This window comes from Triturus cristatus, chromosome 2_2, assembly GCF_964204655.1.
Source record: "Triturus cristatus chromosome 2_2, aTriCri1.1, whole genome shotgun sequence".
Lineage (NCBI taxonomy): Eukaryota > Metazoa > Chordata > Amphibia > Caudata > Salamandridae > Triturus > Triturus cristatus.
The window spans coordinates 832065171-832088569 of record NC_140582.1 but is presented as its reverse complement, the minus strand read 5'-3'; the positions used below and the strand labels follow the sequence as shown (position 1 = coordinate 832088569).

At 42.6% G+C, this 23399-nt stretch overlaps 1 protein-coding gene across 1 annotated transcript in view; it reads right to left on the bottom strand.

Annotated features, from left to right (window-relative positions):
* YIPF7 (Yip1 domain family member 7) overlaps positions 1-23399 on the bottom strand; it is a 528534-nt gene that overhangs the window by 362373 nt on the left and 142762 nt on the right. Inside the window, exon 3 of the mRNA XM_085643312.1 lies at positions 6053-6204. Coding sequence (XP_085499438.1) covers positions 6053-6204 — 152 coding nt within the window. The remainder of the gene's footprint in view (positions 1-6052; positions 6205-23399) is intronic.

The window sequence follows — 23399 nt, the reverse complement described above, 5'->3', positions numbered from 1 at the left end:
TGGGTCCCAAATTATCTCTGCGTAGCATAGGTTTCTTTGATAATTTAAACAATTTGTGCTCCTGCTGCGCAAGATGCAAATCTCTTAGACATTGGCAAATGTTTAACGCTGCTGCTTCCCTTGTAGTGTTACCCAATATTATGGCAGATACTGCAGCAAACTTTCCCATCAATTTCACCCCTAAGTCTTTGCCCCTTGCTCATTTTGTACCTGCATTTAATGTTTGAGGGCTAATGTCTAATTGTGATGCTCCCGCTTGAACAGTCGCGCAGGAGCTACTACTACTCTTTCCAATGCACTAGCTTATTTTTCGCCCTATACCTCTATCAATATATCCATTACCTCTACTCTCTCATTCATCCCAAACCCCATACCACTACTATAACCAAAATAATCCTTTCGAGACTCTTCCCTACTCCACCCCTCCTTGCATCATCTCATACCTCTTTTTATTATTCCGATTCCCAAAAACAAGCATTTCTAAAACCTCCCTCTAACTCCTCCCCCCTCCGCCTATCTTTTACTCATCCCAAAACTCCTGCTACTGCTATGAGCTCCAAAACAAACAAAAAAAGGAAAACACTTTCCAAATCCTTCCTTTCAATCCCTCCACTATCCTTTTCAATCCAAATAACAGACAAACATGTCCACCACCCAAATTAATTTCATATTTCACTATACTAATTCATCACTAATCCTTTATGGGTTCTGGAATAGTGTGCTACTCTCCCAAAAAGCACTTTGACGCCTCGTCAGGGGTAGTAAGCGCTATATGAATGCAAATTCAATACAATGGTAATGTTGCTATACAGTCTACTGTATATTGTTAATAGATTATTATATAATCCACACAGCTGGCCTGCAGTCAAATAATCAACACCAGGATGTGGTGTGTAACCCTCTAGGGTGAGGGAGCCTTTAAACCAATTAGTATGTTCTTGGTATTGTAAAAGGATTTCTATCTCCTCATAAGGAGAGTATTCATCTGGTATTTCACCTACTTTAAATTTGTGAAATACCTATGTGGCATCATCTGTACCAGGGAATTTAACCCAGGAGTCAAGCACCTCTGTTATAAATGCCTTGTTTGCCTCTACCACAAAGGTAACATCCCCACCTTCTAATGTGCGGCCATGTTGACATGGTTTTTGAGTGACTTCATGTCTTGAAAATATTCTGTGCCATGTTGTGTAAGAAAAGTTTTACAAAGGTCGGCTAACACAGTGGGAACAATATCCTTCCAAGCTTGAACTTACCAACACCCAATACATAGGATATACCTATTTAGCTGAGGAGGATATTCCATACAACCAAGGACATCTCTGGTTTAAAGCGTGTGTAGGAATCTCTGCTGCTGCTGCTGCAATGATTAATACACAGAAGCAGATAAGTTATAATGAGTGTCAAAACAGTGAATCAAAAGAATCGTTCCACCATCTTGTTGAGACACATTATGTATGTCTACAAACACAGTATTATAATGACCTAATGTACTCCTATAATGCAAACCCTAACCTACGTGTCTAGAGTGTGAATGTATGGTCTGCTGATCTAACCCCTTCACCTGGTGGGTAAGAATGTAGGACGCCGTCTTGGTCATGAACTGGGCACCCATACCTGAGATGTCAGTCAGCTACTAGGCGAAGTTAGCAGAATTGTCTCCTCTGAATGTATTTGGAAACAAAAGGATATATATAGAAAAGATCATCTTTGTCTCAGGCCGTGATTGTGATCAGGCTGCTTATTCTTTATGTTCCACCGATATCTGCATCGCCATAGGGGTGTAATAACAAAGACATTTGAACCACGCACATGAAGGCCTTGTGAAAGTATTCTCATGAAGTTCTTTTGTGTCAGCAAGGTTGGTGTTTCTTAGAATCTAACCCAAGTGTCACAAATACAAATATGTGTCAAAAGTCGATGTGACAAAGGGAAGGCAACTTTAGAAAAGAACCATGTACATGTAAATTGGCAATGTTTCCTACCAGGCCTTACTGGGGCCCATAACTGGAGCCTGCCTGACTAGAGGTACAAAGGAGGGGGCAGTTCCAGATCTTATCTACACATGTCTTTAACAGTGTAGGCTCTGCTGAAGTTAAAATGTTCCTGGGAACTGCCCAGATTGTCATCTTGTCAGAGGAACAGAACTCCTTCCCACACCCAAGGCCTTTGTCTCAGTTCTGAGAGCAAGTTCATGCATCATCTATTTGGCACAGTTAGAAACTCATGCAAATAGGTTTTTTTGTCAGAGATGTTTTTATTAAAGTTTTACAACATACATCTGAGATAGCATCAGTGCCGCATCCCGCGCAGGGGAGCCAAGTAGTGCAGTAACAGGGTAAAGGCCGAAGAAGTACAATGACCAGCATAAATCAAGCTCCATCCTTACAGAATGCTCTAAGTCAAGGGTACAGATTATAAACATTGTGGAGCTTGAAAGTAATCTTTTCTGATTCAAATCGAGAGCCAGCACTCTTTGCCTGCCGGTCTCAGGAACTGCAACTCCCTACTTGCCTTTCGCAAAAACCTGAAATCTTGGCTATTCTAGCAATCAGTCCCGGGTCAGCCTATCTGCTTCTACCTTGCGCCGGCAAGCCCCTTGGGGTAGCTGTGCGCATTACAAATCTTGCAACAAAAAAGAAATGTATTTAATAATACCCTTTAAAAGTCCAGGTGGGTTGCTGCCTGCACTGTGAAAACACAGAGCGGCTGTAAAGCAGCCGCTCTGTTTTTTAACTGAATACACTGCCCACAGGGTAGCAGCAGTTTGCGGCTGCACTGGGCGCAGCGCATTCATCATATTAGGGCATAAACAATGAAAATTTGCCTTGTCTGTAATGCGGCCCCCTGGTATTTTTTTTTTTTTGTGTTGAGCTTTATATAGCGCAAGATTTACATGAGCCCCGGTTATGTTACAGACGGACACATTCATTTTTGATAGGCACAGGGATATTAAGTGATTTGCCCAGAATGACAGAATGTTGAGCATCCCTGCCGAGACTCAAACCCAGTTCCCCAGCACTGAGATCGACCGCCCTAGCCGTTAGGCCACATTTTCTCCCCAATGCACTGAATAGTAGAGTTGGAATCCTGCAGGTTGATGGCCACCCTAGCCGATCTCACAAAAACCATGATTGTGCCTCCAGGTTGTAATACTCTGAACAGTGGTTTGTGATCTACACTTTAAACTTCGCTCTATCCCAAAACGTAGATGGGGGAATACTTAAAAGCCCACACTGCAGCCAACAGTTCTCTTTCTATGACTGTCAGTGGATGTCAGAGACAAGCACAACTCAGTGTTTTCACTCCCATCATGGATTTATGACACATGAACTAGCATCAACTGTGATGAACATTTTCCTCTTTATGTCAAACATAGCTAGAATTTCTGACTCAGCAATTGTATTTTCGTCTCTATCAAAAGCATTCTGCTGCAATTCTGTCAACATGAAGGTCTTACTGTTTTTGCTACAGCAATTTCAGGGGCTTGGCTCTCTAGCAAAACCCAGTACAAACTTGAAATAAATGTCAGCAGGACTTATAAGAGATTGCACCTGGATTTTATCTTTGGGAACAAAAGCTTTTCTGATTGTCTTCACTAAGTCGAACCTAGGGCACATACCCTCACCCGAAATGGTATACCCTAAGTACTTTATTTGTTGTCAAGAAGTTTACATTCATCCCTTATGAGTTTAAACCTGACATCTCCAACTTGTGTAGGACTTCTTTCAATGCTAATACTTGGTGTTATGTACGCTTGGATTCAGATCCTGTTCTCGTTGCCAAATTCAAGTAAAGACATATGCTTGAAGTGAAGGTCAAAAGAGACTATTTATTAAAGTGACAGTCCTCCTGAGTGGTCTTCCTAGCTGAGCCAGTGACTCATCTAGGAACTTTCTACTCTTAACATTCCAAGTGACACATTTAAGAACCTGACATACCAAACATTGTAATGGTATACAAACAATAACACACAGTTTTCATCCTTGTTGGTATGGGGGTAGCAAGTGAGATGTAGAACTGCATCAGAGATGATTCAATTTTCCCTTCAGGACTTTACTAACCATATTAGTACCGGCAGAGTCAACTAGATTAAGGGGCATACGTGGTGTCTCTCAAGAACTTCCTTTTCACCATTGCCATTTGAGCCTCCATTTGCACAAGGTAACGAACAAGACCAACATCAATTTTAGAAGTATGCTGATGGAAACCACACATATAAATGCCAACAAAATAAATTGGGAGGCAGCCCAAATGTATTGAATGAAGGGAAGGTTCTTCAGTCTTCATGGGGACAAAATGGAGATTGTGCTTTTGGGAGCAATAAGGACAAAACAAAATTTGGCCAACCGCCTATGGGGTTGGAGAGTATCTGAGTTTTGTTGCAGGAGATGACTGGATGAAACGGTGCCAATTATTCATCAAAATCTCTGGACAGGAGCTAAATATTACAGAAGTGTCTACCAGTAATGTTGCTACTGCACCTGTTGTTTCCACAATATTTTATGATATACCCAGCATCCATCCTCACTAACATAAGTATTCATATAACACATTATGCAATGCATGGATTTCTGAAGAATTTACTATGGCATTTAAGGATCTGGACATTTCCTGTGGTGTGATAACAGAGAACATTTTCTGGTGCTTTGAGATTCAAATTGTAGAAGACTTCTTTGACCTTTACAAGTGTAGAAACTATATAACTTCAGATGTGCTTAGAGACAGCGCCAAAGGGGAGTACCAAAGAGTGCCCAGCAAAAATTTAAATGCGGCACATGGAGCTTGAGGTGTAACTAGGGAGTTTCGGCTTGTTGGTAGACTGTACATTGAGGATAGGGTTATAACAATTCAGTACTTAAAAACAGATGGAATATTAGTCATGTATCAGTTTGAGGAATAGTTTAAAGAGGTGAAACATTACAGGGCCACTAATTCACATGCAGTTCATCGTATGAAAAGGTATTTCATCCACTACATCAACTTAACCACAATGTATCGAGTTAAGTACACAGTAAGGAGATGTGCAGTAGCAAATATATACTTATGTTGAAGATATAGTAGTAAGCAATGCAACTGATGTGATATTTCTGCAGTCCAAAATTAACAAACTCTATATAAAGTCATACCACAGTTTAAACAAGCTCTGTTTTTGGCTGTTAGCTGAATAAAGGGGGAGTGCGGTGTTTCACTAGGTCAATTGGAAATGTAAGCATAGCAAAGCTCATGAATTTGTGAAGCTAATAAGGAGATGTAATAAAAAGTAGAAAAGTCAGTTTGTGGATAACCTTACATGGTTGGTCTTGAATGGTCCTCATTCAACCTTACTTTTGATCGAGCGTTTGATCAGGAATTAGCCAACATCATTCTACTGATTTGAGAGGAATATAAGCACTAATATGAATAAATGGAATACTGCTTTAAAAAAAGAACTGACAAAGTTTGTACGTTTTTCAAACGAGTAAGATGTCTGACATTTTAATGGAGCAAATCGTCAAGCTGCTCTTGGCTACATAATGTTACAAGATGGAGTACTGGGCAGAAATGTTGAAGTCACTGCCCCCTTTGATCAGTGAGAACTCTCTTCTCTACAAATCAACATGGCTTGACTTGAACATATGGAAGTAAATTAACCATCAGGTATTTAGGTAATCCTAAATGTATACATCAGTATATTAAAAATATGTTTTTAAAGATGATCATTTCCTGAGTGACAGTAGTGTATAGCTCTCAGCAGAGTATAGAGAGTCAATTTTTCTTCATATACATACATTTTGCTGCAGCACTCTGAACTCCATGAAATGTTGACAATTGATAGGCAGGTAAACACAAGAACATCACAGTAGTGTAGTCGAATGTGGATTATATCAATGGGTCAACAACTACTTTGTGTTGGTCAGAGGGAATAAAAGGTAGCAAACACTGCTTGCAGCAAAAACATCCACCTGGCCTGATTAACTATGGCAAACAACTTCTTTCATATAAAATTAAGGGCAAATTGTAGATGGGCCATTCTAACAGAATGTCAGCAATAGTATTTTAATTCTCTCACCTTCTAGTAATGGAGGTTCTTCACTCAAATTGTCAGTGTTTCCAGAGTAAAATTGTGCTGAAGGCTGAAACATCTGCTCTGTGCATCCTAGAGGGGGTAACGCACCTTCTGTCTGTATAAATTCATTTGTCTGTGGTTCATTTGGCCATTCTCTGCAACAAAATTCACAAATTCCAACATGAGTATTTCCTAGCTGCAGCTTCTTGTGACAGTCATTCAATCCACCTTTAGCACGCCACATTAGATTACTAGGCCCTGCAAATGTTACAAGATGTAATGTCAAGGTTGATGTTAGAAATGAAACTTTACTCTAGAGACTGCTGTACATTACTAGCTCAGAATAAGGGGAATATTGTGTTTTACTTATCAATAAAGTTCACTATTAGTGTAACACAAAAATAAATACAAATAATAAAATTCTTCCTTTTTTCCCTCTGTTGCTTTTGGGAGCAGATCAAATTAATACTTTTGGGCAGATGTTTCATGTTCCTTCACTAATATTCATTTCCAGCTTTCTAGCACAATATGTTTTCAGACTCATAAATGGAAAGTCATGCGAGTAAGTGAGGCCATTCAAGTAGCAAGTGCCAATGAGCAAGACATTTTCTTGCCACTGTTGTTCATTACTCTGTGAATGAAAAATGCAATCCTTGCAGAAAAGATTACAGGTTGAATTTTAATTTGAAGAAGCTGACATTTTTCTTTGTGTTCTACTATAATAGCCATGAAGTTATTCTATAGTGTGTTTTCCATACTGAGAATATTCACCACCAATGGTTTTAAATCTAGTTCTGAGGAGGTCAAAAATAGGTTGTAGATTTCAGAGAACAGGAAGTAGTACATTTATAGATTTCACTAGCAAGACTTGAAGGGATATATTGCAAAGTGCACTGGTAGATGGGGAAGACCCCTTTAATTCTGAAGCTAAGCACACATCTTAGCTATTCTATACTAAAGGTGCGTATCATTTGTTTGTGAACTTTTGCAAAGTTCCACAAAACTGTTTTAAGAATGAAATATTTAGAGTAAACGTTTTGGGCAGGTCTCCTAAAATTATTTTGCAAGGTACCAGTAGGAGACTGTTTTAACCAGGAAATGCTTCTCAGCAACACATTTTCTGTGCAAACAAGCCTCACATGTGTAAGAATTATGGAACAAGTGTGTAACGTAAACATTTTAGAAATGGTGTGCAATCTGAAATTTGGGAATTATGCATATTTTGCTAGTTTGATACAAAATTTCACTCAGTCTTAGTCTATAGTACAGCATGCAGCATAAATCAACTGGTGTACTGGTAATCGAAGAATTGCCTTAGTCAAAGCAAGAATAGACAATGCATCTTAGTACTTCGAAAGAAAAAATATACTACTCATGGCTGAGACTAAATGTAATGACTGGATTGGGGACAGCGTTTTACTGTCCAGGAAAGACAGAGGGAAAACTAATGGCGGGATGGGAGTCAGTTGTTTTCAGGGTTCAATGGTCTGTGGCATCCTAAATCCATCCAACCCTGACAGATGCCCTGAAGGAGTGACAATGCACAGCCCATATAACCACGACGTTCACTCAGAATAGAGCACTGTTGAACTAAAAAGCTCTTTCTTCTTAAAAGTGGGATTTCATTCTAGACAGGCTTCTTCTATATTGCATGTGCTATTTTGCTCAGTAGAAGTAGCTTTACTCCCAGGTATGGAACTAAGGAGGACATGCCAGAGGGGACTAACATCTACAGAGAGTGGAACTCTGCCCCAAAAGTCCCTCACTACCCACTGCAGTCAAAAGAAATTACTCTCACCCAGCAACTGCAACACAAGCTTCAGCGCCAACTGGTTGAGGAGTTTCAGGGGCATTATAATGTGGATTCATATAGCGTAGCAATGTGGAAAGTTGTAGTGCAATAGTGCTACACAGACGGCAATTTAGAAACTATAATTTCAAAGGTGCAATGTGGAACCTGAAATTACAGTGCACTTTATATTATGTAGTACTACAGTAACTAACATTTCAATGGGACTTTTCATACTGTAGTACGATGGAAACTGGCATTGATAAGATTCCATGGCCTCATGAGGGAGCTTCTGCAGCCACCAAGCTATATATGCCTGGAGTCTTTGGCAGATGACACCATCTTCATTGCAAGGTAAAGCCTTTCAACTGTGGGAGCTAAACTCCGATAATCTAGTGAACCCCAAAATTTTGATCACCCCAAAATTTATCTTCGAAGACTCAGCTCCTGCACGCACTATATCTTGCGATAAAAGACACCACCCTCCTCAAAAATAGGCCCAACAAATTAACAGAGCAAATTGTAACTGAGACCACTCAATAGGTGAGTTGTAGTGCAGCGAAATATTAAAGGTTTTTTGTTACAGAATCCCAAAATCAAGTGATACAAAATGATTGCCAAATGCCATGAATACAGAATAGACAGAAATTAGAATAATTGTAAGCCTCAAATGAATAGTAAATCAATAGAAGATTGGGCAAATAATAAACCAGTTAGAATGCCTAAAATGTAAGCAAAATCTCTATCACAAGGAACACTGACAAAATATCTGTAGGAAAAGGAACAGTCTCTAACTCATCCCCAAAACGAGGGTTTTTTTATGCAAAGTTCTAATATAAGTAATGAGCGAAAACTGCAAGTTCACAGAGTTATGACTGGTGATAACTGTTAGAAATTGGGTTTCTGGTTGGCAGAGGTATGCACCCTGTCCAAGCAGGTACCATAATCCTAGTCAGAGTAAGTCACAGACACACCCTAAATTAAATCGTGCTCACCTCCTGGCAGCTTGGCAAACAGCAGTCAGGCTTAATTTAAGAGGCAATGTATAAAGTTGTTGTGCAACACTTCAAACATTAACACAAAAGTATTTCAAACCAGGTTAGAAAAATATGAGTTAATTTTATGAGTAAAACAAGACAAAAACGACAAAAATTCAATAAGTAGAATCAGAGTTATGAATTTTTACAGAATAAACTGAAATGTAGTGCTAGACCGAGTCAAATCCAAAGGTTTAGGCTGACAGCGATGGAGCATGGGTCAGATACAGGGACCAGCCGTGACCCGCTGAAAAGTAAAGTGGTTGCGTCATCTTCGAAGACGAGATGCGGAATGCAAAGGAGGCAATGTGCCATCGAAGATGAGTCGGGAGTGGTGTCACTGCGCAGTTTGCGATGCGTTAGAGTCGGCAACGATTCTGAGTACATTTTGCTGTGATGGCGATGCGTGGATCCTGCTGGATCACCACTTTTACCCACTTCCAAGGGCCCAGGACTGGTTTGGCACTACGTCGCAGGGCAGACTTACAGATACCAGAAACCCAGTGCTGAGGCAGGTGAGTTGGAAGTCTTTGATGTCCCTGACACTTTAGAATAAGAGGCAATCCAGCAAGCCCTTGTAGTCACATCGGTTTTGGGGTCAAGTGATGTAGGTCCAGTCCTTCTCACCCAGACAAGGAGGGCAGCATGGCAAGTAAACAGTTGTTCTAGAGCACCAGTTCAGAAGAGTGGCAGTCATTCCGCAGCACAGAAGTCCATTTTCCTGGCAGAGTATCCACAGGTCCAGAAATGTACTAAAGTGGTATGGTCAGAAGTCCAGTTCTTATAACTAGTTTTGCCTTTGAAGTGGGGGGAGACTTCAAAGAAGGTCTTTGAAGTGCACAGAGGTGCGCCCTTCCTGCCCTGACTCCAGACTCACTACAGGGGGTTTAGCAGTTTTTTCTGTGGGTAAATGACACAGCCTATTCATGTGTAACTGTGAGGTTGTGCCCAGCTCCTCCCATCCATCCTGCCCAGGGTGGCCCATCAGAATGTGGATAGCCCATCAAGTCACAGCTAATCTCCCATTGTGTGTGGCTCTCGAAGGGAATGCATAAAGTCCACTCACCCACCCTAGACGTGTATTAGAGACAGGCTCAACGCACACAGGGCCAACAGCAGAAAAATGCCATCTTTCCAAAAGTGTATAACAAGAAGCACCTTTGCTGATAATTATTTAGTCAACAATATTTTTGAAAAGGATCAAGTATTTAAATTGGCTTGACCTTATTATTGATTTATTAAGCCTTCGATTCTTTCAGAAACATTATTCATATTCACTTTCCATACTCAGTGGACAACATAAACACAGCATTATAGACACTCTTTTTAGCCCAAAATATTGCACATCTAATTCAAATTATACACTAAATGATAAACACTCAAAACATCACATCATAAACTAAACAAACATTATACCAGCCACCAGTTTCTAAATGCTAGAGTGTCCTTATTATATTCCACTTATCCAAAAAACTCCTAAGCTTTTAGCATATTCTAAGGGTTGAAGCAACCAATTTATTTTGATCCAAACATGACCTCCAATCTTCCTTATTGGGTTGCCTAATTTAGGGTGCAAGTTTTCACCAACTCCCTAGTGCATCAAGGTTGACGCGTTTCAAAAATCCCTTTATTTTGGGTTCTCTTCTGGACCAAGACTGGAATTAAAACGACAAAAAATACAAAACAACATTTAAAAAAAAAACTTTCTGACCATGGGCTATACATTTCCAACCTCTCATTTTTTATTGCACATTTTTACATTTCTTCATTTAATTGGGGGGGTACTGCATCCATTGAAGCTTTTAACGTCCACCAAAAATCTAAGACAGGTCGATGTCAATGCTCTGTTTGTCTCCAGTCTTTAACCTTTCAACATTGGCTGTTGAGCTATTGTGTGAAAACTAAAATGCTGTTCTTAGCAGCTTTGCGGTTTGCCAAAGAGAAGCTGAAAAACTATTATTGCATCTCCTATTGATTTACTTTTTTTCTGGTGGTTAAGCGAATAATATTCATTATCACTTCTTCAATGGTTTCTTCATTCTCCAGCATTGCAGCAATTGTAGCCACATAGTTTGTTAGTGTAAATGCATTTGATTTGCCGTCTTTAGGTCAAGTCTAGGCAGCGCATGTGCTGTCTCTCCACATGCTGTATTCAGTCAGGGGGCTTAAAGGCCACCTCCAGCTTCTGATTGGCTTTTGTCAATGTCCATTAAAAAGCGTTGCTTCAATTTGGATATTGGTTCCTGCTTGTCCAACCTTTGTTTTTAATTGTTGACTCCCATGGATCGCCCCCAGGACTTGTTCTCATACACTATAATATGATCTGTCTTTGGCGCTTACTTTACAATCACACTGAGCACTTCTAGTGCCACACACCGCAACGCTGTACTGTTTCTTTAAGTATAGTGGCTGCGCCATTCTTTTGTTCTTCAATGCGCGGATAGCACACCTAAAATTGCATTCATTTTAAAGAGACTTGAACACTCAGTGCTGCCACTGTTTCACAAGTGCCATGCTTTAGGAATCAGCAAGGTGCCCGCCACACAGGTGCCGCGCTTCATGTTTCATTTTGTTTTTTGGAGGAGGAGGTAGAATGTCGTGTGTGCTTTTGGAGTCCTCGCTGAGCTGCTTTTACTGCCGCCAGTTAAATGTTTTGTTAAAGCTTTCACTTTGCACTCAGGGTTCCACCTGGTCATCCCTCCATCATTTCAGGGTTCCTGATGTGCTCCCTTTCCCAGCATCCCTTGTGCGGACTCCTCCACCGTTGTGTAATGGCATTCTGCTTGGCTCTCTCTCTCATTTACTCACATTTTTCTCTACTCAATGAGGTCCCACTCTCTGCGAAATGCCTCCCTCTCTCGTGCTTAGTGAAGCCTCCCCGAGTTCTTGAGATAACTCCTGCACACACCTACCGTTGTTAACGCACAAAATTAATTACTAGTATTGTAACCCGCTGTAACCCTTGTATCCTGCTTGTTGCAAAGTGCTCTGATGCCTTTAGGCTATGTCAGCGCTATATAAAATCGCAAAAATAAATAAATAATAAAGTCCTCCTTTGTGTTGTAGACCCATGCGACACTTGAGTGTTGGGCAAAACTATCTACTGTGTGTTGGTCCCGAGACTGTTCTGAGTAACCCCGGTGATGTGATATCAAATGGTTTTGCCCGCGCTGCCCGAGCGCATGAATAAATTGCTGTGCGTGTGCGTGAACGGCCTCAGAGCCGCCTGCTCTCCGACACTTAACATCACCTACATGTCCTGTAATTCCCTCACCGGCCGATAATCATTACCGTGCACTCTGCAATCGACTCCGAGTGCAGCATTAAACATAATATTTGGTGACAAGGGTGTCCATACCCCCGTGGCACTGTGGTGGCGGCCGCACACACGATCCTTCGTTCGCGGTGCTTGTGCTGCCCCCTCTTCACGTAGTCTCCCTGAGGCACAGAGTGGAGGCTGCAGCTACTCCTGGTGGCGTCCAATACAGCAGGCAGTTGCTACGAACTCCAGAATTTGGACGCAGGAGTAGTTGGGGTACCAGTGCCCCCCGGTGGGCCCTACAAACTGTGAGTGGCAATTTTCAACACGAAGCTGGCCTGGCCATAGATCTCCTCAGCGGCAGCAAAACCTACTTCTAAGTTCAAGGTGTGCACCATGGCCCACTTCCCGGCTGCTGAACCTTTTATAGCAGAGGGGGCTCCCTCTGCTCAGGCCCCTAGATGGAAGGAGTGGGTGGAGCGAGTGTTTGTATTTTTTGAGGCGACTAAGGTGGACAATGCCCAAAAGCACGCCATGCTGCAGCATTTAGGAGGGAAAGGGATAGCAAAAACAGTAGGTGAGGCAGTACCAAAGACTCATCTCACACTCATTGCGGCCCTGAATGCCCATTTTGAACCGATGGCAAACCTGGACTACGAATGTTTCATATTCAGACAGGCACGGCAAAAGCCTGATGAGTCTAAAAGAACTGTCAGGAACATGTGATTTTCACGATGAGACCAAGGAAATAAAGGGCCAGATCATACAGGGGTGTGCGTCAGAGAAGCTAAGGAAAAGAATACTGGAAGAATCGGAAAAATCACTGGCAGACATACTCACCTTGGGGAGAACAAAAGAACTATCAAACGCCAGGGCGGCACACACGGAGGACGCTCTTCAGACTCAAATCAAGACAGAGCCGGTCAACGCAGTCACCAGCACTGCCACTGAATCGATGGCTCGCACAAGAAGCCCCGCTGCTGCGGACTCGGTGGCTCGCACGAGAAGCCCCAGGATCAAATTGTGTGGGCCATGGTGGGGGGCTGTCACACAGACCATCTGAGTGCCCGGCAAGAGAGAAGCGATGTACGGCTTGCGGAAAGTGCAACCATTTTAAGAAATTGTGCTGATCCAGCAAGGGGTGAGCAGGAAGGTCTCAAGTCAATATGATTCCTGAGTCTCAGGAACAAGGCATGACATGGGCGACGATAACCAAGAGGAACACATGGTGCACTCCGTCTTCACCGTGGGGTCTGCCGATGATACTCAAACACGCCTCCCACAATGCCAAGTCCTAGTGGCCGGATGCCCATCAACAGCAATAATCGACACAGGAGCCACCATAAACATTATGTCCTGGGAAGCATACAGAGCGATACAATCTCTTCCAGCATTGACGCCGGCCAAGGTGAAAGTGTTTGCGTACGGCCAAACAAAACCTCTCGTCATAAAAGGAAGATTTAAAACCACAATAGCGTATGACCTGCAAGAGGTGGACGCTCTGGTGTATGTGACGGAAGAAGGGCATGGCATGCTGCTTGGTTGCAAATCAGCCGAAGTTTTAGGGATTGTCGTCTTTGCTTTTGGCATACATCAAGAGGGCGTGAGCCAGATACTGGAGGACTTCAAGCTAGTATTTGATGGCATTGGGTGCCTGCCTGACCAAAAAATGTGTCTGCACATTGATCCGCTGGTGCAACCGGTTGCTCTTTGGCACAGGAGAATCGCGTTTCACCTATGACCACTCATAGAAAAGGACCTGTGCAAGCTGGAAGAAGCTGGGATCATAGAGAAGGTACAAGGTCCAACACCCTGGGTGTCCCAAATAGATAGTTGCAAGGAAGCCAAAACAACCGGGGGAAGTCTGGATATATGTGGATATGAGAATCCTGAACACTGCCATCAAGAGGGAAAGACACCTGATGCCCACCATAGATGACCTGATCGGGGAACTCAGCGGAGCCAGCTGGTTCTCTAAGCTCGATCTCCGAGCTGGGTATCATCCGTTAGTCCTTGATGAACAGTCCCGGTACATAACAACATTCTCCACACATGAGCTTCGGAATCTCGAGCGCTGCTGAAGTGTTTCAGAACACTATCCAGGAGCTCCTTGCGGATCTCCCAGGAGTTGTGAATGTGAGCAACGTTCTTCTGGTCCATGCCAAGTCCGTAGATGAACATAACACCCGACTCAGACGGGTACATCAGAGAATTCAAGACTCGGGGCTTACCTTGCATAAAGAGAAGTGTGAGTTTCTCCAAAGGAAACTGCAATCCTTTTGGTATGTTTTCTATGGGGAAGGAGTGACTCCGGACCCAGACAAAGTCAGAGGCATCAAAGAGGCCCCAGCACCCACCAACATCATGGAAATGCGTAGTTTCCTGGGAATGGTGAACTACAGCAAGGGATTGGGGCAGTGCTCCTCCAGAGACGAAAGGAAGACAATGAGTGGGCTCCCGTGGCTTTTGCGAGCCGGTCGCTGACTGCTATGGAGCAAAGGTATTCCCAGATTGAGAAGGAGGCCATCGCGGTACACTGGGGGTGCAGGCACTTCCATCTGTATGTATACGGCAAACATTTCCTCGTCACCACTGACCACAAGCCGTTGATCCCGCTGTTCACTGGGATGGCGTCACAACCGCCGCCGCGCATCGAAAAATGGATGCTACAGTTGCAGGCGTATAACTGCAAGAATGAATACTAGCCAGGTACCAGCAATCCTGCGGACTATCTATCGCGCCATTCCAGAAAAGCAACCATTAGTGAAATGGAGGACGCCGAGAAGACAGAAGAGGATGTCCGATACGTAGCAGACAGATCACATCCATTACCTCTCTCTCTAAGTGAACTATGCCAAGCGACTGCTCAGGTCTACTGTCTACAGAAAACAGTGGAGGCTGTAAGAAATAACAACTGGCATCAACTCCAAACAAGGGGTCACTTTCACTCAGGAAGCCCGAAGAATCCTGGACAGCCTGTATCTCATGAGACATGAACTGAACTTTGACCCCCATGGATGTCTACTCCGAGGACATAGACTGGTTATCCCCTCCACTCTTGTGGACAGGATAGTGGGACTTGCACATGCCAATCATCAGGGTATGGTGAAGACCAAGAGTCGTTTGAGGATCACATTCTGGTTTCCCTTGATGGATGAAAAGGTAGAAGCCACTGTACGATCATGTCAGTTGTGTCAGGCCACAGGGGACCTGAATCGTCCAGCACCCATTGTGACCGAATGCCGACCTGAAGATCTATGGATGAGTGCCAGCATCGATGGGAGACACTGCAAGGTGATAATCGACGATTACTCGAAGTACCCTGAAGTAGTGATACTCTCGTCTCTGAGTGCAGGTGATGTTACAAAACTGGAAAAAGCGCAGGCTACACATGGACTGATCAAGAAACTCAAGACTGAAAATGGGCCCCCCTTTCAGGGACAAGAGTTTGCATTATAGCTTTCATCTCAAGGGATCTGTCACCGGAAGATAAATCCTAAATGGCCTCAGGCCAATGGGGAAGCTGAACACGTTATGAGAACTCTAAATAAGGTGATCCGGATTGCTGTCGCTAATGGGGAGTCCGTGGAACAGTCCATCTATTAATTTCTCAGGGACTACCGACAGACCCCGCATGCCACTACAGGGAGGGCCCCGGGACACTTATCAATGGGGAGAATAGTGCGAGATTCAATTCCACACCACCCTCAGTGGATCCCGGAAGGAGTGGACGAACCCGAGGTACAACGGAGGCGACAAAGAGCTAACGACCAAGTGAGTGCTCGCCATCGAGCGGAACACTCCAGATTACAACTGGGGAAACTGGTGTTAGTCCAAGACAGTCACCCTGGCACCAAGTTCCGACTCAGGTTTGAGAAGGATCCGTGACGCATTACTCAGATCCGTGGGAACCAAATAACTGCCACGAAAGGCATGGTGCTGATAACCCGAAATGTGTCGGCATTCAGGAAGTTTCACGGGAACCAGGAGGTTCGCGTGAGCCCGTCGAACAAGACTGTGGGTGAATCGGACTGGGATGACGGTTCTGAGGCAGAATGCCCCCCAGACAGGGTTGAGACCCGAAGCCAAGATTCCCCGGTCCGGACCGAACTTGAAAGGCCTTGGAGAACATTGCAGTTCCTGACACTGGTGCTGGGGGCAGAGGAGATTGTGGTCGATACGGTTTGCGGAGCAATCCAGAGCCTGATGCGATACTTGCGTGTTGGGCAAAACTATCTACTGTGTGTTGGTCCCGGGAGTATTCTGAGTAACCCCAGTGACGTGATTTCAAAATGTTTTGCCCGTGCTGAGCGTGTCATGAATCGCGCTGCATAAGCGCCTGCCTAGACGTCAGTACTACGACTCCCAGAAGGCCATGGGGGAGGAGCACGCGTCTACAAGAAGACGCGCTGCGCACTGACAACCGTGCATAATTCTGTTTGTAGCTGGAAGTTCTATGAAGCGGCTGGGAGTGAACCTCGGCCATCGGGGTGCTCTGGCGGAGCACTTTTGGAGTTATTTTGGACAGTGAGCGGGAAGGAATAATCGGGCGTCGGTGAGGAACCCGCGGATGCCTTCTGACTTTGTCATTGCACCAATTCAATCCCAGGCGGCGGTGAGGAATCTGCGGACGTTGTTTGACATTGCATTTATTATTATCTCTGCTAACCATATCGGGCGGCGGTGAGGAAACCGCCGAAGCCCTGATTTTGGCCTATTTTTATTTTGTGGGTATTTTGTGAAACAATCCCGGGTGGCGGTATGATACCGCCGAAGCCCTGAAAGAGTACATTCATGGCGCATTTGAAAAGCGGTCAGTAACCGCACACGCCTGCAATTATTTTGGAACTAACCATTGAGTTACCATTGAGTTACTGAGCAGCAGTGAGGTAACCGCCCTTACAGCTCGGTATACAGGAACAGTTGGGTTTCATTGTTTCTTCTTTTTTTAAATTATTGTTCAAGACTTTATTCAACTACCCTTAGAGAACCGGTGAGCAAGACGAGCTGTATGACCAAGGGGTGTTGAAGCACAAGGCTCATTAGGAAGTGGGAGGTGAGGCATGGAGATTGCAAGAGTGGATTTCTTAAACACATGTTTATTGTCTTAAAAGGATTGGTCCAGAGGAACATTGTTATGTCTGAGTTTCTTAGCAGAGTGAGCTGGCCCCTGGAAGAATCAAGGTATCCAGGGTCTTTTAGTGAGATCATATGAGAGTAGTGTTATGTAAGCATGTGTTATTGATCTCTGTTGTTTTCTTTTCTAGGTTCTCATCCCTGCTGTTCCCACCCTTTCCTAGCCCACATTTGATCGCCCTGATACTCAGTAATTCTTTAGTTGGAGCTTGGGGATGTCAAGAGGTGGACCCCTTATTGCATCACCCGGACACTGTGGAGTACGAAATCTGACAGCGCGAGCGCGTATATAAATCGTTGTGCGCATGCGCGAACAGCGTCAAAGCTGCCCGTGTTCCGACACTGTTAACATCACCTCTGTGTCCTGTAATTATTCATGTGGCCTGCAGTGCGCATCAAAGAGGCCACGCCTCACCGGACGATAATCCTTACCGGGCACTCTGCAATCCACTACGAGTGCAGCAGTAAACATAACACTTTGGTGAAATGGGGAGAGGAGTTGGCCTAACGGCTAGGGCGCTCGACCTCGGACCTGGGGAACTGGGTTCGAGTCTCGGTAATGACGCTGAATATTCTGTGATTCTGGTCAAATCACTGGTGCAATGTAAAGCACTCTGATACCTGATTGGATTCGGGTCAAGTTCGCGATATATACAACTATGCAAAAAAAGAAACACTCCTCTCTCCCTGTCCCATTTCTGTAATGTTATCACAGGAGGAGGGAGGGGTGGAAGGGCTGGTGCTCCCACTCTGCCTCTGACTTTCTTTTACTCTCTTTAACATGGACAAGGGCCCCACAGAGAGGAAGTCTTCCGGACTTGCGTACAGCACCCACCACTTTGGAACCATGGATGAGGTTCTCACCAGGATTCCACAGCCATTGGCTGGCGCCCTCCCGATGATGGTGAGTACTGGCCTCAGCATAATTTTTCCACATACGATCATTATTAACTTTTGTCTCAACTTTCAAAAATATTATTTCCATACTTGTAAGGAAATAAAGGGTTTGAAAATACTGACGGCATTTAACAATAAGGGAGGCTAGAAAAATCAGATGACTCTAGAGCAACGCATTGAAAAAACAGCTTTGTTACATGCCGATTAAAAGGGATGACATGAAAAGCCTTAATAAATTAACATTTGAGCAAGATATGCGTACCTTGGAGCAGAAAAAAATAAATTAAAATCCAGAGATAACACAACTGCTAGTAATAGCCTGGGAAACAACCTAATTTCATTTTAATTTTTGTAGCTAGCATACATAATGACAGTGATTGCGCACAGTGGCAATCTAATTACATAACCAATAACATAACAAGCATAACGTGCATCATTTTCTAGTAAAATATAATTATTTGTCCAACAATGTACTCAATATTTATATAAAATGAAAGCAAAAAGTTTGAGTGAAACAACATACAGATCTTGTCATTAAAAATTATTAACGAACCAGAAGTCCTACCTCACTTGTACAGTTACTAGAATGCCTATCCACAACAGAAATACTGCAGTGTGAGAAAAAAGTGTCAAACTGAAATGATAGACATGAGGAGACAGTTTGTTCAATTCGATTACAGAAAGTAATGAAACTCCTTATCCAGATTAAAACCAAGATCAACAGACCGTAGGGTGCATATCCATTTGGCTTCTAATTGCCTTAACAGTAAAGATCTAGCTCCACCCCGTGTGTTGTTGATAACAGTATCAATACCGTGAAATCTGAAACATGCTCGATCTACACCTGTTTTACATTCATGTGTAACAATGGCATATGAGGTGTCTCCTTTCAGGGCAGCCCTACGATGTTCTTGAATACGGGTTTTATGTTGTCTAGTTGTACTGCCCACATAGATTTTGTTACAGCCACAAATGATAACATAAACCTCAAAGGTCGTAAGGCAATTAATGAAATGATGAATCTTGTGTTTGGTGTTGGTGTTATAACTAAACACTTTCGTCTTGTTACAGCCCTGTGAACAGATGTTGCAAGTACTGCAGATAAAGAACCCCTTTGGTTTCATAAGCCAAGACCCTTTCTTTGTTGTATTTAGTAAAGTGTAACTCGGGCAGAGGACATACCTAATTGTATTGCTTCTCCTGAAAGTGATCGACGGTCGCTCAGAGACGATGTTATCAATCCCTGGTACACCTCTTAGTAATGCCCAGTGTTTCCCCAGAGATTTAAATACTTCATGGTTAAGAGTAGAGTAAGTCGTAATGTATGATAGTCTCTGATTATCCTTATTCAATTTCTTTTTGTCATGTTTCAGTAGGTCCTCTCTCTTTGTTTTGCGAGCTCTGTGATCCGCAGTCTGTAAAAGATGTGAATCATAGCCTCTGCTTTTTAGTCTTTCTGTAGCCAGCTTAGATTGTGCTATAAAATTAGCATCTTCACTACAGTTTCTGCGAATACGCAATAACTGACCATAGGGAATTGCTTTTTTAGTAGATGGTGGGTGTGAGCTAGTGTAGTGCAAGATACTATCGACAGCTGTCTCCTTTCTATGTAGGGTACTCTGGATTGTGTTATTTACAACATACAATTCTAGATCTAAAAAGGTGATTCTAGTTTGGGACATTTCCAAGGTAAATGTGACATTAAGAGTTATAATTACGAAAATGATAGTACTCCTTCAACTCTGTACCAGTGCCAGTCCAGATAATAATGATGTCATCAATATAGCGGCCCCAGAATTGGATATGTTTAGTCCACTCTGAGGCCGCCCTGGACCAAGCATGTATGCGTTCAACCCAGCCCATAAAAAGATTTGTGTATGAAGGCGCAAATTTAGAGCCGATAGCGGTTCCCTGCTCTTGTTTGAGCCATGTGGTATTGAACATGAAGTAGTTATTGTGAAGTATTAAGTTTATCATTTCCATTAGCATCAAGTTGTGGTCATGTAGGCTAGCATGTCTTGAAGAGAGATAAAAATCTACCGCTATTTCACCAACATCCCTTTTAATACAAGTATATAAGGATTCAACATCCAACGTGGCGAACCATATGTTTGCATCCCATTCCAGATCCGAGAGTTTGTTTAATAGATCAGTACTGTCTCTAATATAAGACGGTAGATTGACAACTAGAGGCTGTAGAAAAGTGTCAACAAATTTTGCCAAGGCCTCAGTCATCGAGCCAATACCAGAGATAATCGGCCGGCCCGGTGGGAATGGTATCTTCTTATGTATTTTAGGTAGAAGGTAAATGCAGGGGTACCTGGGATTAGAAATACTAACAAATTGGTATTCTGTATCTGATAACAAACCTAGGTCCCTCCAATGTGTCAGTTGTAAATTGATCTTAATGGTGGCGGCAGTGCACGGATTACATGTCAATTTGGTATAGTGTGTCGTATTACTCAATTGCCTTTCTACCTCCTTCTCATAATCAAACCTGTTCATGATGACAACATTTCCTCCTTTGTCTGCCTCCTGTATTATTATGTCCCCATGTTTTTCATTTTTCATACACTTATTGTTCTTTTGGATTCTTTTTAGAATATATATATTTTCCTCTCTGTTTTTTTGACACGTACACCTTTGCAATTTTTCAAGTGCTCGTAGGTTTGTTTCCTATCACTACAGCCCTGAAGAAGCCCATGTTGGGACGAAACGCGTTGGCTGTTCTCAAAGGTTGTTGTCAATGTGTGAAGCACTACAAAGAATAAAAGACATCCAAAAATGTGTTATCTACTTTGTATCCTCTCCATGTCTCACATATTTAAATGTGTTTAAGTATTTGTTTTGTATATATTGCCTCTCATCCCACTGTTTCAAGTTTAGTTATTTGTGATCTATGGCAGCAGATCACTTGAGGTGGGCAATATAATCTACTGTAGTGACTATTCTGGTGGTGCAGTCTCTTACAACCCAGCTGCTTCTTATCCTTAGACAAAATATTTTTGGGGTTGACTAGCACACTGGATACACTGTCAAACTTTTTAAATAAAACTTCATAATGAACTTTGATGATGATAGAGAGGAATTGGCAAAAGATCTCTTTAAATCCAACAGTGACATTAAACAAGTAACTGTGGGTGGGGGACTGAAGAATGAGGGACTTAAGGCTAAGTTTCAGAAACTGGAAAAACTCAAGAAAAGCGAGCTATCTAAGTGGTGGGACGGGGTTACCCTCAAAAGATACCTCGAAAACAAAAAAGTACCTAGAGGTTTGAGGATTCTCACGTTCCCTAATTTTGATGATTTGGACCCAGACCTTTTGTATGAGTGGGAGGATAATCTGCATTATTCTTCATTCAATATGATGAGGATATTGATAGCACACGCAGAAAGAAAATGCGCAAAACTTCAGCTTGAAATCAAGACCTTAGAAGAGGAGATTAAACAGCTTAATTTGGTAGAAGTTACTGCCAAAAATTATGCAATCCTAAAAGAACAGATTGCTAGCCACCAAGCATTAGTCAAGAATAGGAAACTTAATAAAATTATGCGTGACGACCGTGATTACGATCATGGTCGCATTTTCACTTTTGCGGCTAAGTTTGACAACATACAGGTTCCCAAGGAGAGTACTTCAATGTTACTTAACACCGGAAGTATCTCCAGTGTCAGTGTCAGTTCAGATGCCTCATCTATTGAGGAAAATAATAGAGAGGATAACACAGTCCTGAATGCTCAAGGGACTAGTTCCATGACTTCTTTTTTAGAGGAGGTCCTCTGCTTCCGTATTGGGAACAAAAAACCAAGAGAAAAACTAGGAGAGGGGGGAGGAGAAAAAATCGTAGCAAAAGACCGTGTTATGACAAGATATCAGGAAAAAAAAGATAAACAAACGCTACACATGAATGATAGCATGCCCATGACAACTATGAAAATAACACATATGGATGGTAATTTGGGAATTATTGCATCAAATGTGGAAGAAAATGCTACTATGAGAAACTTGACAGCAACTTCTATGGATGATAATTTGGTTGTGAATCTGTCCAATTACCAGTTGAATGAACATGAGTATAATGTACTGAATAAAGGTCTTGGATATTGTCCAGTGTATGGAGGTCTGTTCAGTGATCTACATGTGGATTTATACAAATTTGTTAGACTTGCTAAATTGAAATGTCACTTCTCATTAAACAACTATAAACGTGTCAGACCTGTGACTTGTGTACCATCTATGGATGTCACAGTATCCCATGTCAGAAATGTTTCTACACTGCTTTCTTTGGATACTGACAATGAATGTTCTTATGAACATCTGCTTGCGAGCATGAACATTGTACAAGACTATACCTGCGACAGGGGCCTCCATAACAGTAGTAGATTTACACCACAGCGGGCACATCTCAATGCCTTAGATGTTTTTCATGATCTTGTCACTAAGGAAGTATATCTCTTAGAGGACAAACACCTCAATAAAACTAGGAAACATGTGACAGACAACCTTACATCACTAGAAAGGGCAGCATTACAAAATGTACACAACAATGGGGACATAATAATACGGGAGGCAGACAAAGGAGGAAATGTTGTCATCATGAACAGGTTTGATTATGAGAAGGAGGTAGAAAGGCAATTGAGTAATACGACACACTATACTAAATTGACATGTAATCCGTGCACTGCCGCCACCATTGAGATCAATTTACAACTGACACATTGGAGGGACCTAGGTTTGTTATCAGATACAGAATACAAATTTGTTAGTATTTCTAATCCCAGGTACCCCTGCATTTACCTTCTACCTAAAATACATAAGAAGATGCTATTCCCAACGGGCCAGCCGATTATCTCTGGTCTTGGCTCGATGACTGAGGCCTTGGCAAAATTTGTTGACACTTTTCTACAGCCTCTAGTTATCAATCTACCGTCTTATATTAGAGACAGTACTGATCTATTAAACAAACTCTCGGATCTGGAATGGGATGCAAACGTGTGGTTCGCCACGTTGGATGTTGAATCCTTATATACTTGTATTAAAAGGGATCTTGGTGAAATAGCAGTAGATTTTTATCTCTCTTCAAGACATGCTAGCCTACATGACCACAACCTGATGCTAATGGAAATGATAAACTTAATACTACACAATAACTACTTCATGTTCAATACCACATGGTTCAAACAAGAGCAGGGAACCGCTATCGGCTCTAAATTTGCGCCTTCATACGCAAA